The following is a 19,733-nucleotide window of genomic DNA, read 5'->3' as shown; positions in this document are numbered from 1 at the left end:
GTGCTTTTTATAGATTTTTACTACAATGTCCTAAGTTCATAATGTCTAGTTCCATATTAAAATTCCTTTTTTCTAATTAAATAGTTGCGGCTAGATACAAAGAATAACCTTCAGCATAATGCCGAAGGTGGGCCGTATTTCATATAGCTGCCTGACAGATAGAAATTGTAGGCAGTAATATTAAGGTATGCACTGAAGAACTTCTTCTGCCAGAAACTATTCAAAATGTTTTCCTAACGATAAACAGACATTGTTAATGGTGCTTCGTTCATTAATCGAGTGACTTCGAGGAACTGAGTATATACAAACTCAAATATTTGTACTAATTTGACCCTTTTTATTTCAAGGTTCAATATCTTTCTCAAATTTTTCTAATTTTTCACAATTTATAAAATAACAATAGAAACACTGTTGAGATCTAAAAGATGTTTTTCAATCCAGAAATCGGAAGAATTTTCTTTGATTTCAAGACTATAGCTGATAGAGAGAGAGGCCTCTCCTTCCAAAAGTCCTTGAAAATAAAAGAAAATCTCCGGTAGATGGTTAACTCTTAATGTGTTCTCTGGATGGGGTGGTCCTGTCAATAGAGATACAGTCAACTCTCTCTAATTCGAACTTCTACTATTCGAATCTTTCTATAATTCGAACTAAAATATTGGTCACCTCAGTTAGAAATTAGTATGAAATACTTTCTGTAATGCGAATCTTTGTTTAAGATCGAATTAGAAAAAATTAAACTTTTTTCTTTGAAAAACAATCACTAACCTTAGCTCTTTGAAGATGCGCGTGTAATGGTTTATGGAGTATAGTAGCGACAACAGTACCATTATCCAACGCCTCATCAAGCACTTTAGTGATGGAAGAACAAATCTCCCTTGCCATACAGGTTGTCAACTCGTCAGCTTCATTACGAGCAGGTTTTAAGGAGAGGATGAGCTTACAGCATGTCATTAGTCGTGCTTGGCAATACTCTTCGACCAAAGTCTTATTCACTGAAAACAGAAAAAAGAAAAATTGCTTAATTAAAGTAACGGGAAATAGTAACGTTTTCTTTAAGAATAAAACGGAGGGCAAAAAATATGAAGGCCCAAATTCAAAAGAAGTGTGACTAAATATGGGGTTAAAGTTTAAAGTACTGATTTTGAAAAAAGCAAATGTTAACGGTAGTCCAGCTTTAATCAAACTCATTACTGAATAACCTCTATTACACGCTGCTTTTGTAAGAATAGTGTTCTTTGGCTGAGGGTAAGCATTATTCTTATTTTTCTATTGTTCTAAACAATAGGCTCATTGTTCTAACTCTGAAATCTCACCCTGATATTCTTATAGAAGTTATTCTTATAAAAAAAAACGTGTTTTTAATAAAACACCAAGTTGGCAAACAGAGTTGTTAAAACATTCATAGAACGTCTAAAGGACGTTCCTTGGATGATGATTTGTGTCAGTTGGTATCCATAAAATGCCTACTTTCTTTGTTCAACCAGTCTTCATTGCTGAGTTCAGGGAAAGTCGTTTGGAGTTGAGATTGGGTTGTGAGAACTGCTTCGAATAAGATAGACAACAATTTCAAATTGCTGAAAAAGAAAGAATTTGAAAAGTTGGTTACGTAGAATCAACACAATTTTTTATTTCTATGTTGTATATATCCGACAGCTTTAGCTTTTACTAAGACTTTGCTGATTCATTTTCCCGAATATTTTGACTAGGGTATTTTGTTGGACGTATATTCGAGTCTTTCCGATCAGGCATACTATTAAGACAAAATGTAAATTTTGCTTCTACTTATTTTTTATAAGGATACAAAAATTTGAAAACAGGCTCGGAGTTTCTTAGATCAAGGGATTGACAAGGCTGAAAAATGCTTATGAAGATGCTTATATCTCAAGCAAAATTTTTGAGAAATCCCGAAAATCCGAGCTAAAATCATGAAAAACATTTTTCGTAGGGTCAAGGTAATGCTTATCACATACTTAAATTTTTGCCATAATCTGAGATATACGTATGAGTGCAATGCTTATAAAGAAAAAAACATGTATTTGTGACTGAAGAGCTGTTAAGATTTTTTCACACGTTCTTTTATAAGAACATCGAACATCCAAAATTTTTGAAGCCTTAAGTTATTCTTAACTTTTTAAGTTTAAAGCCTAAAGCAATGTTCTTTAACATGTTCTTCACCACTTTGTGAGTACTTTTCGCAATTTTTCTAGGAAATCGGGGTGTTTTTGCAAAGCCTTAAAATGTTCTCAAATTGCTCTTAATACTTTTTTGCCATCGAAACCTTATGTTCTAATATAGTTTGTTCTTATAAAAAAGAAGAACAAGATCTCAGATCAACTCAACGTACCAAGATTTCATTTGTATTTCGGTGAAAAGGTTACAGTGATGTAGCAAAGCAGCCAGAACATATCTTGATGTCGCCTTCAACAGTGGTGATTGAATACTGGTAAAATTTGTAACTAAAATGATAAAATGTAATGGAGTCTCTATAACTCGGATGTCTCTATAAATCGAACCTCTATTACTCGAATGCCTCCTTAAATCGAACGAGTTTTCCTTAACTCGAACAAGTTTTCCTTAACTCGAACAAGTTTTCCTTAACTCGAACAAGTTTTCCTTAACTCGAACAAGTTTTCCTTAACTCGAACAAGTTTTCCTTAACTCGAACAAGTTTTCCTTAACTCGAACAAGTTTTCCTTAATTCGAACAAGTTGTCCTTAATTCGAACAAGTTTTCCTTGACTCGAACAACTTTTCCTTAACTTGAACAAGTTTTCTAGTCCCTTTAGTTAACAATGTCTGATAAACCTTACTCCATAACTTGAAATTTCCTTGACCCGAACAAATTTGTGTTTCACGTGGGCTTTCGACTCCACTGCATCATTGATAACGGAAGTGACAAAAAAAGTCAAATAATTTAGCACAAAAGCTAAGGTCACCAATTTCGTAATTTTTCTACTAGCAAGAGCAACCCCGGGAGGTTATCAAAAAAACTAAATTTATTGAATCATTTCGACAGAAAAACACAGTGAAATCTCTCTAATTAGAATCACTGCTATTCGAATGTTTCGGCAATTGAAAGTTTACAATCGTTCTCTTCAACTGGAAAAAGGTATAAAATATTCCTGTCTCTTACTCAAAGAAAATTCTCTGGCCCTTGAAGATCGAAATACTTACACTCGTTGGCTGAATAATCGACGAATTCATTCCATACAGCAACAACATAAGGGAAAGAAGGCCCGTTCGCCAGATCTAAGATAGTCTTTGTCGACGTAGGGAGTTCTGTAGTGATTTGACAGTGGAAATTGTCCAATGTTGATACTGTAATTTGTTGCATACATTCCACATAAGCGTGCTCTGTTAAAGGACAAAGAGACAAATTTAAAAGTTTGAACCAGATAGAAATATGTCTGAATGACTCATGCATAATAATATGAATTTTCTTTTATTTTCACGTTAGAGGCTAACGGTTTTCAAAATCAATCTCCGGTGAATTCCAAACAGTATTTTCCACCCCTTTTCCACCAACTTGTTAGGATTTCCTTTTTCGAGTGAGTCTTAAGTCAAGTTCTAGTAAATACCTCTAGCAATGACAATACGACAAACAAAAATCGAAATAACATATCCAAAGCATTCATTTCAAAAATCATGAGTAGAACACTAAAGTACTTTGCTCACATGTGTAAAAGAAAACACAAAACTTTGTGATTCGAATTATATTTCCACTTAAATGACTTTTGTATTTTTTCGACCAATCACAAAGCTTGATTAGGTCATTACGGGCCAATCAAAGTCACCATTTAAAAATATGGGAATTTCCACCAATCAAATGATTAATCAAAACAGAGGGAGCCAATTAAAACATCGCGTTAAAGAGAAAAGTTTCGAACAATCGAATGGTAATCGATTTCAAAACATTGGTAGGAAAATTTGAAACTGACTACAGATACAAGCAAATAAAAAGAAATTTGATCACGTGAAAACGAAACATAATTGGAACATAAAATCCCCGAATCGAAATGGGAAAGAATTACTTTGCAAGTAGGGTCATTCGGATCATTTTGTAATATTTTAGGTTGGCAAAAAGAGCGGCGGTAGTGAAATGTTGAGAGATTTGAAAAATGAATAGCGGATGTCATTGGAAAAGTAAAGTTGGTCTAAAAAAGCTCTAAATAAATTTCAAAAGACTGGAGGAAGATTATTTCATATCTTCTTAAGACAGGAAACAAAACTTTTTAACGGCCCCGAGACACATTAGCGAGTTTATGTATCAGGACGATAAGTGAAGTCGACGCAAAACAAAGTCGATAGCTGATGTACGGCTCCGTATCGCCTTTGTTCACCTAAACAGATGACGGTATTTTGGTGTTTTTACCGTCGTCGAGCAAAATGGACGTTTATTTTGGCTACATGTTAAGTTTGCTTTATACCGTCTCCTTCGATTTATGGCGAATACAAAAACTCGCTAATGACAACATTGAACAATCGAATATTAATTTACGGGTTCAAAAGGGTCTAAAAATAATGCTTACCTCTCAGCTTTTCCCGTTCTTCGATACCATTCTGTACAAGAATAGAGTCTAACCAATACTGACAAGTTCTTTCTTCACAACTGATGTTTGCCCAAGTCATTCCGTGGTGAATAGCACGACCAACCACAACACTTAATGTGCATTGCATGTCATACACCCACGCCCAGAACGGCTCTCGTGTACCTCCCGGTTTTCGACGTAGTGGATCTAGACGGAAATACGACATAATATTGAATGGATACTTCTTTCGAAGTACTGATTTTTATGAGAACAATTTCAGAAATTACTAAAACAGTACTAATTTTAACAGATTTTGACAGATTTTTAACCCATTTTAAGTTTTTCAGTAAAGAAGCTAAGCACATTACGAACATCGTAAAAACATATAAGTCGGTGTTTTTTACACTTTTGGCAAAAACGTGACATTAAATTTTCTAAAAAACGGTTTTTCTTGAATAAAATGAATTTGAACGAGCATTTTGGGATGAAATCTTTCAAAAAGGTGTAACGCACGAGCATAGAACTTTTAGTTTTCGTCCCAGGAGCGAAGAAGGATCCAATATTCCAAAATATTAGATTTTAAGAATTTTGGAATTATGAGAGTTAGATGGCTCTTGAATTGATTCTGATGGTCTGAACTTGTTACATGATCTCTATATTTTATGAAATAATGATGAAGAGCACTTTTGGATCCAAAATTCCATCCGAAAAACATCTCTGAACTTGAACAATTATAAAAGATGTATTTCATCGTTAAAATGGACTGATCACAATCTAAAACTAATCAAAAGTCACTTCCACTTAACTTTAAAACATTCTTAGATACCAAAAGGTGCGGTTTCGCGAGCGTTTTGGGATTAAAAATTTCATTTTAAAGTGGTGAAAGTACCCCAACCCACCCCAACCCCAACTTGTCTTAAAATGGAATTATTAATCCTTCGGGGCTCTATCTGAGCTTATTTTAGGTCATTAACGTAACGACATATTATGCATAACGTAAAAAATCAGTTTAGAGCATTGTAGGATATCTCATTCCAGACTAAGACGCTCATTTCGGATAAGGCAAAGTATGTTACTTTCAATGAAGGATTGGATAATCCTTAGATGCTCTATTCTAGTGGAAAATCTTATTTTCGTGTTCTTAAAAGCCCAAACCTTCCAAATAGTTTAATTTGAACTACTTGATATCAAATAAACATACTACAATCCTCAGTTTAAAAAGGCTTGAACTCAATGAAAAATTAGGAATAGCTGATCCCAAACTGCTCCCAGCTGGAAGATTTTTTATTTAAGAATAGAAAATACATAAATGCTCCATCCTGCCAAATTTCAGTTCTAAAGCCCCATTAGATCAAAAGTTATTGCTCATGGAATCTATAATCCATTTTCATTGTGGAATCGTTTAATCCTAACGTGCTCCTAACTTTAAGAGGTTACAAGTACTGGTTTAGTTTCTCTAGAAGGCTCGGGAAAAATGGAATGGAATCTTCAATCCTTAGACGATTCCCCTGATATTATATTAAGAAAAGGTGCATTTTGTATTTATTTTAAAACCTGTTTAAAAAACTTTTGCCAAAAGTGTAAAAAACACCGACATAAGCTTAAAAAATTCAAAAAAATAAGAACAGCCCAGCCTGAGCCAAAGTTTGCTGGTTCTTATAAAAAATAAGCGTGTATTTTCTAATTTTGCCAAAAGAGACGCATGACGAAAACCACGGCAAAACAAAAATATGGTGAATAGGGAACAATAATCAAAATTTTGACCACTTACCACTTAACTCTATAGCGGTCAACATCTGATACTGTGGAACCGACTGTATCAATTGATTGAGAGCAGGAAATATAGAGAAAAGGTCTGTGCAACTTCGCATGATGGAGGCGTAAGAGATGGGCGGCAGAGTAAGGATCAGATGCAGAAGAGAAAATAATGTGGAGCCGCATAATGAATGCATCAAATAATCTGAAAAGAAAACAAGCGTTATGAATGAATCCACCATCTAATAAAAATCGATTTTACGAATGAATCGTAACTATATCTGATTGAAGGTGATTTTCAGCATTCAGAAAACGAAAATAGAGTAATTTGGCTGAAAAGTGTGCCGTGGTTAGATAGGAAACCCTATCTAGGTCACACGTGACATTAAAAAAGAATGCCAGCGCTTGACCAATCGGATGCTTTGCCGATTTTCGAAAACAATAGCAACTATATTTTTTGTGACATATTTTGCTTGGAAAAGCTAATAGCACTTCTTTTAGCTCTTCGGGCTTTACAGAAAACGGTGTTTAGCATGGACAAGATAACTTATATGGTAATGTCAAATATCTGTGGTGCTTACCAATAACAAATTTCTGTTTATGTTGATAGTTATCCGAAGAGTTAAACAATGCGATTGCAGAGCTTGCAGCGGTACTAGCATGTTGACAGATGACCAGCAAATATTCGTTCGCTATTTTACCGGCTAAAATATCCTGGGAAAAAGACAAAAGAGAACATTTTTGTTTCGGCATTTTTTTTCTTTCCATTCTTCTACATCAAGAAAAGTTAATTTTGGAGGATTTTTAGCCAATTTAAGCCAGAATCAGTAATATAGAGGGGTATAAACAAAAACTCATTTCCAGTGCATATTTGGTTTGTTACAGACTTTCATGCTTGAAAATGGGATAGGGTCTGTTTTAGGGTCCCTTACTTGCTTGTTAAAAGGTCGAAAGGTAATGAATGGTCTTTCTAAAACTCAAATAAAGGTAGGTAAACCTATATGATTCTTATTTTTATCTTTAGAGGACAGCGCAATCTATAGGGGGGGCACTCTTTTCAAGATATTTTTATTTTGGGTATGGTGCTTTTCAGAGGGCGGCACTTATTAGAGGGACACTCTATAAATAGAGGAAATACTCTATAACTGACAAATCTACGAGCTAGATTGAGTTTAACTAATCAATACATTTCATCCTACCTGCGTTTTTCCGTTCAGAAGAACGGAAAAAAGGTGCAATTGTAGTTGATTCAACAAGAGAAGCAAGGACTTCTGAAGAATCAAATGTTCACTCTTCTGCTGTGCCAAACGTTTCTTCAAATCATGACCCTGTGGAAGACAATAGGAAGAAATGATTAGAACATTTTGACAATATGGTTCAGTAGTTCATAAGCTTCTACTCGTGATATAGACCGAACCTCCTTCGTTAACGGGATGACGTACAGTTTGAATCTCGCTAATTCGAACTTTAAGAGGGTTTCTCCATGACAGGAACTTAGAATAAGTTCGAATTATAGAAAGATTCGAATGATAGAAGTTCGAATAAGTAAAAGTCGACTGTATATTCAAACGCTCAATTCGGAATTCCGTCTTGAAGAAGACGCATTCTGGCGTTTCGACAAAGTCCCTCAAACAGGGTATTTTCAAGCACTTTTTTACCACCGTTATTCGGTGGCAAAAACTCAATTTCAAATTGATTTTTCAAACTCAATTTTCTAAAATGGAGAAATGACGGTACAAAAACTTGAAAAAATAAACTGTACTGTATTGCAATGAGTCTTATAAATTTTTTTAGCCTATTAAAGATGCACGAGAAAACACCTATTTTGGACATTTAGAGGGCGAACATTTTCTTCGTCGCCAAACCATGGTGGGTGATATTTTATACCACTGCATTGAAACTCAATTTGTTCGACCAAAACGGTGGTAAGGAAAAGTGCTTGGAAAATACCCTGCTCAAATCTTGAAACTTAGATGAATTAAAATTTATATGAAATATTAGTTACAAGAAGAATTAGAAAACCCCTAAAGGTAAAAAAAATTATTTTAAGTCCCCCTCCTTCAATCCCTAAGAAAAATACCGGTCCCCGCTTTTCAATCCCGAATTCTTTAATTACCTCGTTTAAAATCCCGAATTTTTTAATTTCAACTTCCTTAAGAACGGAAAACATTCACAAATTTTACAAAAAATCCACAAAAATAGAGAAAAATGTGTAAATTGTGTAATTCTGACTAGGAAAGGAAGGGCTCGTTTCAATCCCCCGTCTTTCTGAAGGATCTCTGTTCCCCTCATGGGATGAATTCTCAATTTGTGGGACCTAGGGACCAATATTTGTTCGCCAAAAGTAAAACAAAAACCTTTGACGCTTCCTATGGAGAAAAAAATGGTCGGAGACGGGTTGGCTAAAAATAACACTTATGATTTAATAAATATCTGAGGGTCTATTTCTTTGCAGATTTAGATTTTGGGAGCTGAGTAACGAACCACCGAATAGTTGGTATATACCTCTTATCGGGGAAAACTTCGTCAGGGAAAAGTGACAAAATTTTGGCCAAGTGACGAATATTTTTCCCCGACGAAAATTTTCCCCGGCCTTAATGCGTTTACCAACTACCAGCAAGTTACGAATATTTTTCCCCGACAAAAATTTTCCAGACGAAGTTTTCCCCGATCAGAACGCATAATGAAAGGGAATATGTAGTTTTAAAGATAACAGCAAGTGGAAGTCGAATTCGTTGCAAGTAATTTTCCGTTCTCAGTATCCACGATCTTGGAATTTCGCATGTTAAACTTGAATACGACCTCTTATTGTTACTTATCATTTATGATCACATTTTACTGACTTCTCCGTTCATTCCCCTCTCCCTTTGAATATATTTTATCTGGTTTCCTACTAATAGAGCTTATCACTTTTTCGTCACAAACATGTTGTTTTATGAAAGGCTTGAGAAGGAGAAACCAAGACGACTGATTAATTTATTAACTTAATCTCTGTAGAGTTTTTTTGTTTAAATTCCTCGCATGCCAGGGAGTTCCTTTGATAAGGTTTTCAGCTTGAGACTGGTTCTGCTTGCTTATAAGAAAACAGACAGAAGTTGGGTAAAACTTTTATTTGATTTATTTGGGGGGGTTTCTTGGATAATAACAACTTAACAGATTAATAAATTTTCAAACGAGGTGTGATTTTAAGGTTTTAGAGAAAAAGAAATTCGGAGAAAATGATATCGGTGAAGAAATTGATAAGAATGGTTTTTATATCAAGTTGAAACCCAATATCATTCAAAAACAATATAGATTCAACTATATAATATAACCATTTGCAGCTGCAGGCGTTTTGGGAAAAAAAGTTGGGGGGAAATCCATTAAATACGAAAGCAAGAAGGAAAAAGAGAGAGAGCTTTTTACAGCCTTGTATAAAGACGATAAATAAAACTTGGATAGTGGTAGAAGGAAAAAATTGGAATGTTTGAAGCCTTGTATAAAGACGAAGGTTAAATGGTGATAGTAGAAGGAAAAATTGGATTGAGTTAACGGTCTTGACAATAAAAAAAAATGCATATAATGCATAATCACTTCCAAAGGTCACTGATATGTAGTGATTGGAATTTGGGAAGACAGAAGAAAACAATATGTTAAACACAACAAAAACTGTAAGCAAAATAGTGCACGAGGATGGAGACAAGGAGTTGACTTTTATCTGATTTCGATTCTCATAAAAGTTCAAGCAGTTCTAATTACAAGACTTTGAGACGGGCCCAGTTTTGGAGAAAAGATTTTCAGGGGTTCAACAAAGTGTCGAAAGTATCTCCTCTACGGTTTGGCATTGCTAATTGAACATATAGTTCTTATAAAAAATAATATTACAGATGACATCATGTATAACTATGGTGATTAAGAGCTACTCATACAAAAGAATGATAAAATTGATAATAATTTTTATAGAGAGAGAAAAACTAGGCGGATGATATTTTGCATGAATCTGCATGCATGAACAAAAAATATCAGTTTCGACATGAGTGCAAAACCAAAACAACACAAAACCGATAGTAGAGAAGTAGATAAGGGTTGGTTTAGTTGGACTTTCTACTCTTTGAGAACTTTCCAAGAGTTTGTATACATTATGATGTGGAGAATTTCTATAATTTCATCAACTTATTTTGAAAAAGGGGGATGGACGGATGGTTTTAAGTCTCAATCTGCTTGTAAGAGTAAAAATTCTTTATAGCGTAGAAGTTTCAATTTAGTTGACGATGTTAGTAGGTTTAAGCTAAAACTGATTAGTGATGTATAATAGTGTTAAGGACATGTGTTTTTTTTACTGTACCAAAATGCCGATTTTCAACCAACCCGGTTCAAATCGGCACTAACAGAGACAGCTGAACCCTTTCTTATCGTTATATTCAAAAATAAGAAAATAGATTAGTAGCTCTGTCCGATACTTTTTGTCCGATCTTAATAGCTTTAAAACTGATGTATGAATGATAGCATTTCTAGCCTTGTGTTAGTTTAAAAGTAAAGCCATATAAGCTAGCCTTGGATCAAACATTTCCACACTCTTTCCTTTTTGTTTAGAATTTCCAGTCTTTCTCGGGTGTTTACGCATAAAGCATTACTTCAAGCAAAAGAATCACCTCTTATAAGTACTACACTGTATTTCTTTCACTTTCAGCCAAAACATAAAGAAACATAAAGAAACAAAATGGTTTCAGGAACAATTGTTGATTATGATGCTTTCGACGCAAAACATGACTGTGAAGCCCTTCACAAAGCCATGAAAGGATTGGTAAGTGGAAGGCCCGGAGGGGGGGGGGGCAGTGGGTTTACCGACTGACGGTATGTGCGGCGAAAAAAATTGAAAAACATACTCTTAACCGCCGCACATACCCGTCGGTCAATTTGCTTGACTGCCCCCCCCCTGGGTGGAAGGTGAAAACTGGATTCTTTGAGAAATTTGGAGAATATAAAATAATATTTCCACCAATTCTAAAAAGATTTCTGGCTCGTCTCTTAAGCTTTTGGTAGTATATGTATCTACTGGCATCTAAACTTCTAGTAATTCACCATTTTAAGTTCTCTTTGGACATTTAAATTCCTGGATGATAAAATATCCACTTTCTTTTTTTGTCTGACACCTGCGACGTTAATATCCAAAGTAGATTCCAGGAAGATTCCAAGAAGATTCCTTCTAAATGCCGACTTCTACAACCCCTTTAATTCCAAAATGTTTTATATTTTTCCAGGGCACAGACGAAGCTGCCATCATTGCTATCGTTGCCAACCGCTCAAACAAACAACGACAAGTGTTGAAAACCACATATGCTCAAATGTGGGGTAAAGACCTCCTCGATGCTTTGAAATCAGAACTTGGTGGTAACTTCGAAGACGCCATTTTGGCTCTTTTCAGAAAACCCGATGAATTTGATGCTTGGGCGTTACATGACGCCATGTCCGGGGCGGGGACCACTGAAAGCACCCTGATTGAGATCATGGCTTCGCGAACCAATGACGAAATCAAGGCCATTAAAGAAGCGTACAAGAAAAAGTACAAGAAAGATTTAGCTTCTGAGCTTAAAGGTGAGACAAGTGGCTACTTCAAGCGACTCTTGTTTTCACTAGCTCAAGCGAGCCGTAATGAAGGTGACGACGTGGACCCAACGGCCGCCGCGGCCGACGCAAAATCTTTATTTGATGCTGGTGAGAAATCATGGGGAACTGACGAGTCTCGCTTCAATGTTATCTTCGCTTCAAGAAGTTTCCAACAATTAGAGATGATCTTCAAAGAATATGAGCGAATCTCTGGCAAGGATATCGAGAAAGCCATCAAAGGCGAAATGTCAGGTGACATCGAGGACGGCATGCTCGCTATTGCACGATGTGCCCGATACCGGCCGGCATATTTTGCCGAACGACTTTACAAGAGCATGAAAGGTTTGGGAACGAACGACAAAGCCTTGATTCGCGCTATGGTGTCAAGGTCTGAGGTTGATCTGGTCGAGGTCAAAGCATGTTTCGAAATGAAGTACCAACAGACACTTGAACAATTTATCAAAGACGATATATCGGGTGATTACAAACGACTTATGATTGCTGTATGCAGAGGAAATCAGTAAGAGAGACAAACAAACAACATCTTTAAACAACAAAAAATAATACTTATTAATATACTCCCTAGCCTGTTAATCAAATTGAATGGACACAAGAATATATATTTATAGTATAATAGGAATTGGCTTTTAGGGGCAATTATTCCATCTCTCATTTGTAGGAAAAATTTAGATTGTAAATATCTAACTCTTTGGATTCTTAAGATAATCATTTTACTGAAAAATTCTATTATCATTTTAATAGAGCGAGGAAAAGAATTTCCCTTCTCGAGTGGATTATGATCAAAATACTGAGCAATCCCATGTCGATGTTTTAGGACCGGACATTTGGAGTGGTCTGCAAGCGCCCGTCGCATGAAGGTAGAGCATTCAGCTACGATCTGCAAGGCTGTGGGTTCAATCTCTAGCCAGGTCATACCAAAGACTTCGTACTTAGTAAAAAATGGTACTCTGCGTCTCTCTACTTGATGCTCAGCAACTAAGGCAAGGATTAAGGGTAATTGAAAAATCTAAGGATAAAGAGGTGCCTTTCCCTACCCTCTGGTAGACAGCTATTGAAAGAGGAGCCTACCGACCATCTCCGACTGCAGTAGCAGACTAACTAAAAAGTTGAAAATTGAAAATTCAAGTTGACTTTTTTTTTTCTAATCGTTGCCTGTCAAACCTGTAAAAAGAATCCCACAGCACGAACGAAAACTGCAGGAACCTCGTCCGTTGTCGCAATGTTTCTACCGGATGACAGGGGACAACGGAAAGACTTACCATCTGAAAAACAGATTACACTCAACCTGCGGACATTCTCACCTCTCGGAAAACCATACTGAGGAAAAAGAACTTAACATCAAAAACTTACAGTTAGGAGTGCCGAACTTCTCAACAGTAGACGCATGACCATGCCAAGTGCTTCTGTTTTCCTTTCTTTGTCACTCATCTTCCCTTCTACTGGATTCATGGTTGTCGTATGCGCAAGGTTGAAACCGAAGATGTCACTGATGACGTCATGGTCTCTGACACTGCTCACCAACAAATTCAATAAAAACATCTGAAAAAAATATGTACTAAATCATTAAATAAACGTAAGTCCGAGCACATCCTGATAACTTAACGCACAGACCGAATTTTTTTAAGGGTTGTAGCTCCGTAAGAGGGTCTGCCTAGGTCGGCGTCACCTTTGAAGCTTTAATCTAGATTTTAGATGAATATCAAATGAGCCCTTGAGAGCGGTTAAATAATAGTTCTTTTGGAAAACGCGACAGCCTATTGAATAACAGTTAACTAGAGACAAGAAAATTTATCACGTTTTTATTGGCTGTGGGAAATTAATGTATGTGGAGTAATTTGTTATTTAATAGGCCGTCGCGTTCTCTAAAACAACTATCAAATGAAATTATTCCTTCAAACCTAAACATTGCACTAGAGCCTAGTCGCTTTCGCATCCGTTTTCAGGGAAGGTGACAGGAAGCACAGTGTTGCAAGAGTCGGCTAAACATTCTTGTGAGATCACCATATTCACCACACCCGCAAAATCTATGAAAGCTTATGAGATTAAATTTAAGCCCGGGCAGTTGGAAAAAGTAGATCCCGCTAAGCCAGGCTGTTAAAGCTGCTTCAAACAAAAAAAAACTAAACAGCTTTTGAGCCTAGACATGTCCCATCTTCGTGAAAAATTTGGCAAAGATCATGAAACAAGACTTACATCTCCACTCGAAGCTTTCTGGAGATCATCAGATGTCTTTGGTAGCAATGACAGTAGAAGTTCAATTCGTTCCTCAGGTTTCGGTAGTAAATATTGAGCACCGTTCTTCAACGTATCGGTTACACATTGCTGGATAAGTTGGTTGTCTTTTGATTCATTGATAAGTTTAAGTAAGAGATCAAGAAGAGGTTTATGGCTTTTTCCAAGAATCTCCCTTGAGCATGTTTCATCTTGCACTGCAAGCATCAAGTGACTTGATAACAGATTGAGCGTGTAGCAAAGATATTGGTCAGCAAAGCTACAATACAAGAGAAAGGGAAGGAAATTTAATTATTGAAAAATCTAAAGTGTTCATTTCATTATATTCGGGCGTCAGATTTGAACTCACCTAATGAAGAAGTTTAACTCTATGAAGAAAATACTGCACTGGAAGAAACGTGAAGAAATATTTCAAAACATTCACTGTTTTTAAGGTTCACAAATGGCACAAAGCATTGTTTCAACCTTCCCTACTCTTGTTTCCGGAATAGACGGGGGGAGGGGTCCGAATAAGCAGGGGGTAGGAAAATTTTCTAAATTCTAATAAGCAGGGGGGTGGAATAAGAGGGGGGGGGTAATTTGAAGACAGAATTTTTTAACTGATAACAACAAAACAAACAAAAAACAAATCAACAACAAAAAAGAAACTTTAACAAATGAAAACGTAAAATAAGAACCAATACTAACAAAAAAGAAAATTTGAATAATAAGTTTAAGGTCTATGTACACTGTAATAACATATTGAATTATTTCGAATTTAAATTGCGGGGGTGGATTTGTTTCTCTTAACAGCGGGGGGGGCGTCTATTCGGGAGACAAGAGTAGTGGACGACTTAATAGCTATCATTTAACGTATCTCGAGGCCCGGAAAACCCGAGTTACAAAAACTAGAGTTACAAAAACCCGAGTTACAAAAACCCGAGCTACGACGAATGTGACGTCATAAGTCTCAAATTATGACGTCATAAGGGAACTTCTTAACTCGAAAAAGTTTTTTACTGTTGTTTTGTAACTGAATTTTTTTTTTTTATTTTTTTTTAGAGTTACGTAACACGAAAATAAATTTTCAATTTCATTTTTCGAGTTACGTAACTTGAAATTGTATTACATTATTTGAACTTTCGAGTTATCTTCAGTAGTGAGGTCTGTTAGCACAAAAATACTTCAGATATGGTGATTAAAGCATGAAATTGGCACAGATGATCCTTAGAGGGTCTAAAACTTAATTTTAAACAGTAACACCAAATTTTGCCACCTGGCCACCTGCCAGATGACGTCATCAGGTAGCTTAGCAAAAATTTATTTTTTGAAAATATTTAAAATCTGATGGTATCAGCCGAAAGAGCATGAAATGCTGATGAAAATCGAGGTATAAAACATGCCTTCAAAATCTTCCTATCAAAAGTTATGAAGGTTTAAAGTTTTGTGATGACGTCATCATAAGCCTTCCCAGGCAAAACCTAAAATCGTAATAACGGAACTAGTTGACCAAATTTAGTGTTTTATACATGAATCCATGTCAAAATTTGAAGTTCCATCTGATGCTTGGGTCTAAACAACATAGGAAGGCTTAAAACATCCAAAAAAATTAGTTGGTTGTACACTGTGCTCCTGAAGGGAGAACGCTGCGTTGATTTGCCTTGTAAAGCTCAAAATCTAAGTTTTAGTATTCTGTAGGATTTAAAGCTTTTAATTCAATTTGAACATCGGAATCGGAAAAAGCAATGAATTTTTCCTCAGTTGAGATAAAATTTCCTATTGAAATGCTAATGGGGATAGAAATTCTATTGTTCCAAGGTTAAACACCCAGTGGGGATATGGTTTTGGAGTGCAATTTTTACTACCAAAGTCAATTTCCCAGTGGGGCTGAAATTCAAGGGTATTTTACCACCGGGGACAAAATTTTTGCTTAATTTGTGACACAGGGACATATTTAAATCTTATATAGAGAGTTTTTATTTTTTCACTTTGCCTAAAATGCTCAGTCAATAGTTAAATTTCCTAAAATTTGGCGGTTTTTATTACACATGTACTAAAATTTTTCTTAAATTTCTTGAAAACCCCACCTAATTTGGGATTTTAGTACACATGGTACTAAAATGCTTTTAGGCTTTTTTTGTAATACCACCACGTCACTAAAATTCATGATGTCTGAAATTTTAGTACCGACCCCCCCCCCTGATTCAGGTCACTTTGCATCAGAAAGTGTAGATTTAACATGTTTTTTTTTTTGGATTGACACTTTCGTTATGTATGGATCTTATTGAGGAAATTTTAACCGCATCGGCTTGTGTCTTTTAACTTTAAACAGCTCCTAGTAACATTGAGCACTTTTTATGAAGACTCATTTCACCAATTTATAGTCTGATTATGATTCCCTTGCTCTCTTCATGGCTAAGTTCCTCTGGGCTAATATCTGCTATCGGCGGGGCATTCATAGCGACAGCTACTTGCTAGTTATATTATTTTGTACATTGTGCAATCGAGAATCTTTTCAACGAAATATGTGTTGTGTTTTTTTATAAGAACATCTAAAAATTCGAAGCCTTCGGGTCTTTATCTTTTTTAGTTGAGCCTTAAAATTTTCTTAAAATGTTCCTATTTCACTATTAGCATTAGGTGAATATTTTCTGTAATTTTCTAAGAAATTAGGTGTTTTTGAGTCCATAAGGCCTTAGAATGTCAAGAAATGTTCTTAACTTATTGTTATAATTTTAGCACTCGAAACCTTCTGTTCTCGTATGGTTTGTTCTTAAAAGAATGTGTGAAAAACCTAAAGAAACTACAAATTCTACCGAAGTTTTTAGTTTTTAGCGAAAGGACAATGAATTTGAATTTAACAAATATAGATTGTGGAATACAAAATGTATTTCGAGTAATCGAATCTTTTAGATTTTAAGTCTACTTCACCCAACAAAACCTTCAGAAATTCCCATCAAAATAGAAGATTGTTTACTGTCCCCTTTCATTTTTATTCCCTTCCTCTCTTCTTTTATTTTTATAGATAAAAAACCCCATTCGTAAACTAAAAGAAAAGAGCGATTTTTAGAATTTTAGAACATAACTCGAAATATTTTTTTAAAATTTCGTTTTAGAGTTACGTAACTCGAAAAATGAAATTTAAAATTTTTTCCCGAGTTACGTAACTCTAAAACAAAATTTTTAAAAAATATTTCGAGTTAAAAAACAACAGTAAAAAACTTTTTCGAGTTAAGAAGTTCCCTTATGACGTCATAATTTGAGACTTATGACGTGACATTCGTCGTAACTCGGGTTTTTGTAACTCGGGTTTTTGTAACTCGAGTTTTTGTAATTAGGGTTTTCCGGGCCTCACGTATCTCGCATCATTTGCTAATTCAGAATTTTCAAACAAAATTTTGTCCCCTTTTTGTCGCCGCGTGAGCACAAATTCTGTGAAAATCTTCTGTTCGTCAGCATAAAAACTCGCCTACTTTCTCTCTAATAAAAGACATCTTTAAAGTTAAATAGAGGTTGAAATGTCGTTTCCTGTTAATAAGACACTTTAAAGTTAAGAAAAAATGAAACCACGTACCATTTTTCATTGTCAGCTGATTGGAAATCTTGCAATTTATCTTTGTTATTTAAATAGACCTCAACGTAGTTGTGAAGCTTGGAAAATGTTTCCGGTTTGACTGACACACAGTAAGCCTTCTTCAGTGCAACCAATTTCCTGAGAAAGACAGAAAGTTAGAAAGAGATGTTTGCAAGGGTTACTGAGAGTAGTTGTGTTACTCCATATAAGCATTTTTCGAATGCTAAAGTTTCGTAGTCTTTGTGATGATGATCATAAATGTCTTTAGAAGTTTTGTTTTCGGATATATTCATAAATAGTCGGAAGTCGTGCTAAGCCATTTTTGTTTACAATCAGAGTTTTCAAAAAGAGGTAGTGGAATTCTTATTGGCCTCCTCTGCCTATGAAAGAAGTGGTCAGGTCAAAAGACGGGATAGACGGAAAATGGTCCTTAATACACACTGAAGCTTCCCGTGGGTTAATACTTCAGACATTCGCACGTCATTAGACCCTAAATAAGTCGAATCCAGGTCCCTTCAACGCTTTTTTTGTTAGAAAAGTTAAAAGGTGTATTGAGAACATGAACTAGCAATGTCTTTTGGCATTAAGTCACTTATGCGAGGCTGATTAGTTGCAAGGAGGTGTTGAGTAAAAAAAACAATGTGTTACCAACCTATCGATGGGTGGTGTGGTCCAGACAATACTGTGTGACGTTCCAGCACAAAGTTGTTGTATATTGACACCATCCAAATGACTTATCTTGGTCGGAGTTGCGATGGGCGTGGCGGTATGTCCAAGACCACATTGTCCCATGCTGTTGTTGCCCCATGAATAAACTTCATGATCTAAAAAGATTTGATATTATGAAATTATCAAAATCTGAAGTTTCCAGAAATTTCTCAAAAAGCTAGCTCTATAACCTAAAAGAACATGTTGTTAGCTCTTCAGAATAAATTTTAGCAACCTGAAATATTGATTAGAAAATAGTATTGACCTCAAGACCGTATTTTAGAATTGGTACAATTAGCGGGCTTGTGCAACTAGGCAGTAATTTAATAAAAAATTATAATGAGTTTTTACCTTTAGTAAGAGCTAGACAATGGCTATCACCCAACGACAAATCAATGATGAATTTATCTTGCAGTGAAGTGACAATTTTGGGAAGGAGGTTTACCATGTCTGCAGCTCCAGTACCTAGGCAAGGTCCACAACCCCAAACATAAATCTACAAGGAAAAATGTTAGAATCGAAGCATTGTTTTTAAAAGCAGCTATTGAAAAGGTTTTTCTGAGTCAGACGATTCGGTCTCAGTTGATAATCTAAGGATTTATGGATGAATACTATCAACCTGTCCCTGTGTATCACAGGCCTTATTTACAGTACTGATGAACGCTATAATACCCTGGTGTTGGCTGATGCGTCAAAACCACATATATCTTACATAAAACACTAGACAGAGGTCTTTCCCAAACCAAGGCAGATGAAGTAAATAATGTGCCATAATGGCTAAGTAGATCATAATAGTAGAGCACAGTTCTATACCAGCAAGCAATTCGTTCAATCAGAGTAAACAACTAGCAAAACGTGAAGGGAGGAGGTGGATTCCATTACTGAACTGTGGTTTGCATTATTTTTGCTACAACCAGGGACAGAATAGCTGTGTTTTATATAAGATATCTGTTGTCAAAACAAAATAAAATTGACGTTACGTAGATAAACGACAATCTATCGGTTTCGAAATGAAGAACAAATTAAAACTGAAGTTTTATTTTTGAATTTTTCGCGTTCCAAAACTAGAAATGCCAGGGTATTATCTTGCACTGTCGGTAAGCACCCGAAATCTGGTGATACGCATGGAACGAGGTTGGAAGACTGTATTAATTAATCCCCGTAAGCTAATTTGAAGCAGTAGTGAAAACGATTAAAGAGAAGGAATTCACTATTATCAGGAAAACGTTAGGTTTTTTTGTTATTCACAAGTGTGACTCTTAGAAATTCCTATCTGGCTAGCTATCCTGAAGTGTGAAAACAACATCATAAGGCTGACCTTTAATTTATATGTTGGTTCAACCCTACTCC

General features: G+C 35.7%; 2 protein-coding genes across 2 annotated transcripts in view; one reads left to right on the top strand and one right to left on the bottom strand.

The window, feature by feature from the left end:
- LOC136817974 (probable E3 ubiquitin-protein ligase HERC1) overlaps positions 1-19,733 on the bottom strand; it is a 108,119-nt gene that overhangs the window by 71,806 nt on the left and 16,580 nt on the right. Inside the window, exons 12-24 of the mRNA XM_067074328.1 lie at positions 18,735-18,879; positions 18,328-18,499; positions 17,676-17,813; positions 14,084-14,381; positions 13,241-13,429; positions 7,483-7,611; positions 6,865-6,997; positions 6,300-6,488; positions 4,529-4,735; positions 3,174-3,353; positions 2,345-2,456; positions 1,468-1,574; positions 766-992 (exon numbers count right to left, since the gene is read on the bottom strand). Of these exons, the coding sequence (XP_066930429.1) occupies positions 766-992; positions 1,468-1,574; positions 2,345-2,456; positions 3,174-3,353; positions 4,529-4,735; positions 6,300-6,488; positions 6,865-6,997; positions 7,483-7,611; positions 13,241-13,429; positions 14,084-14,381; positions 17,676-17,813; positions 18,328-18,499; positions 18,735-18,879 (2,226 nt within the window). The remainder of the gene's footprint in view (positions 1-765; positions 993-1,467; positions 1,575-2,344; positions 2,457-3,173; positions 3,354-4,528; positions 4,736-6,299; positions 6,489-6,864; positions 6,998-7,482; positions 7,612-13,240; positions 13,430-14,083; positions 14,382-17,675; positions 17,814-18,327; positions 18,500-18,734; positions 18,880-19,733) is intronic.
- Positions 10,923-12,628, top strand: LOC136817976 (annexin-B12-like). The gene is made up of 2 exons (XM_067074330.1): positions 10,923-11,066; positions 11,524-12,628. The coding sequence occupies exons 1-2, from the start codon at positions 10,983-10,985 to the stop codon at positions 12,391-12,393; spliced, it is 954 nt and encodes a 317-aa protein (XP_066930431.1). The 5' UTR covers positions 10,923-10,982; the 3' UTR covers positions 12,394-12,628.

The sequence above is a fragment of the Clytia hemisphaerica genome, unplaced genomic scaffold, assembly GCF_902728285.1.
Source record: "Clytia hemisphaerica strain Z4C2 unplaced genomic scaffold, Clytia hemisphaerica genome assembly, whole genome shotgun sequence".
Classification (NCBI taxonomy): Eukaryota; Metazoa; Cnidaria; class Hydrozoa; order Leptothecata; family Clytiidae; genus Clytia; species Clytia hemisphaerica.
This window is presented reverse-complemented; position numbering and strand designations above follow the sequence as displayed.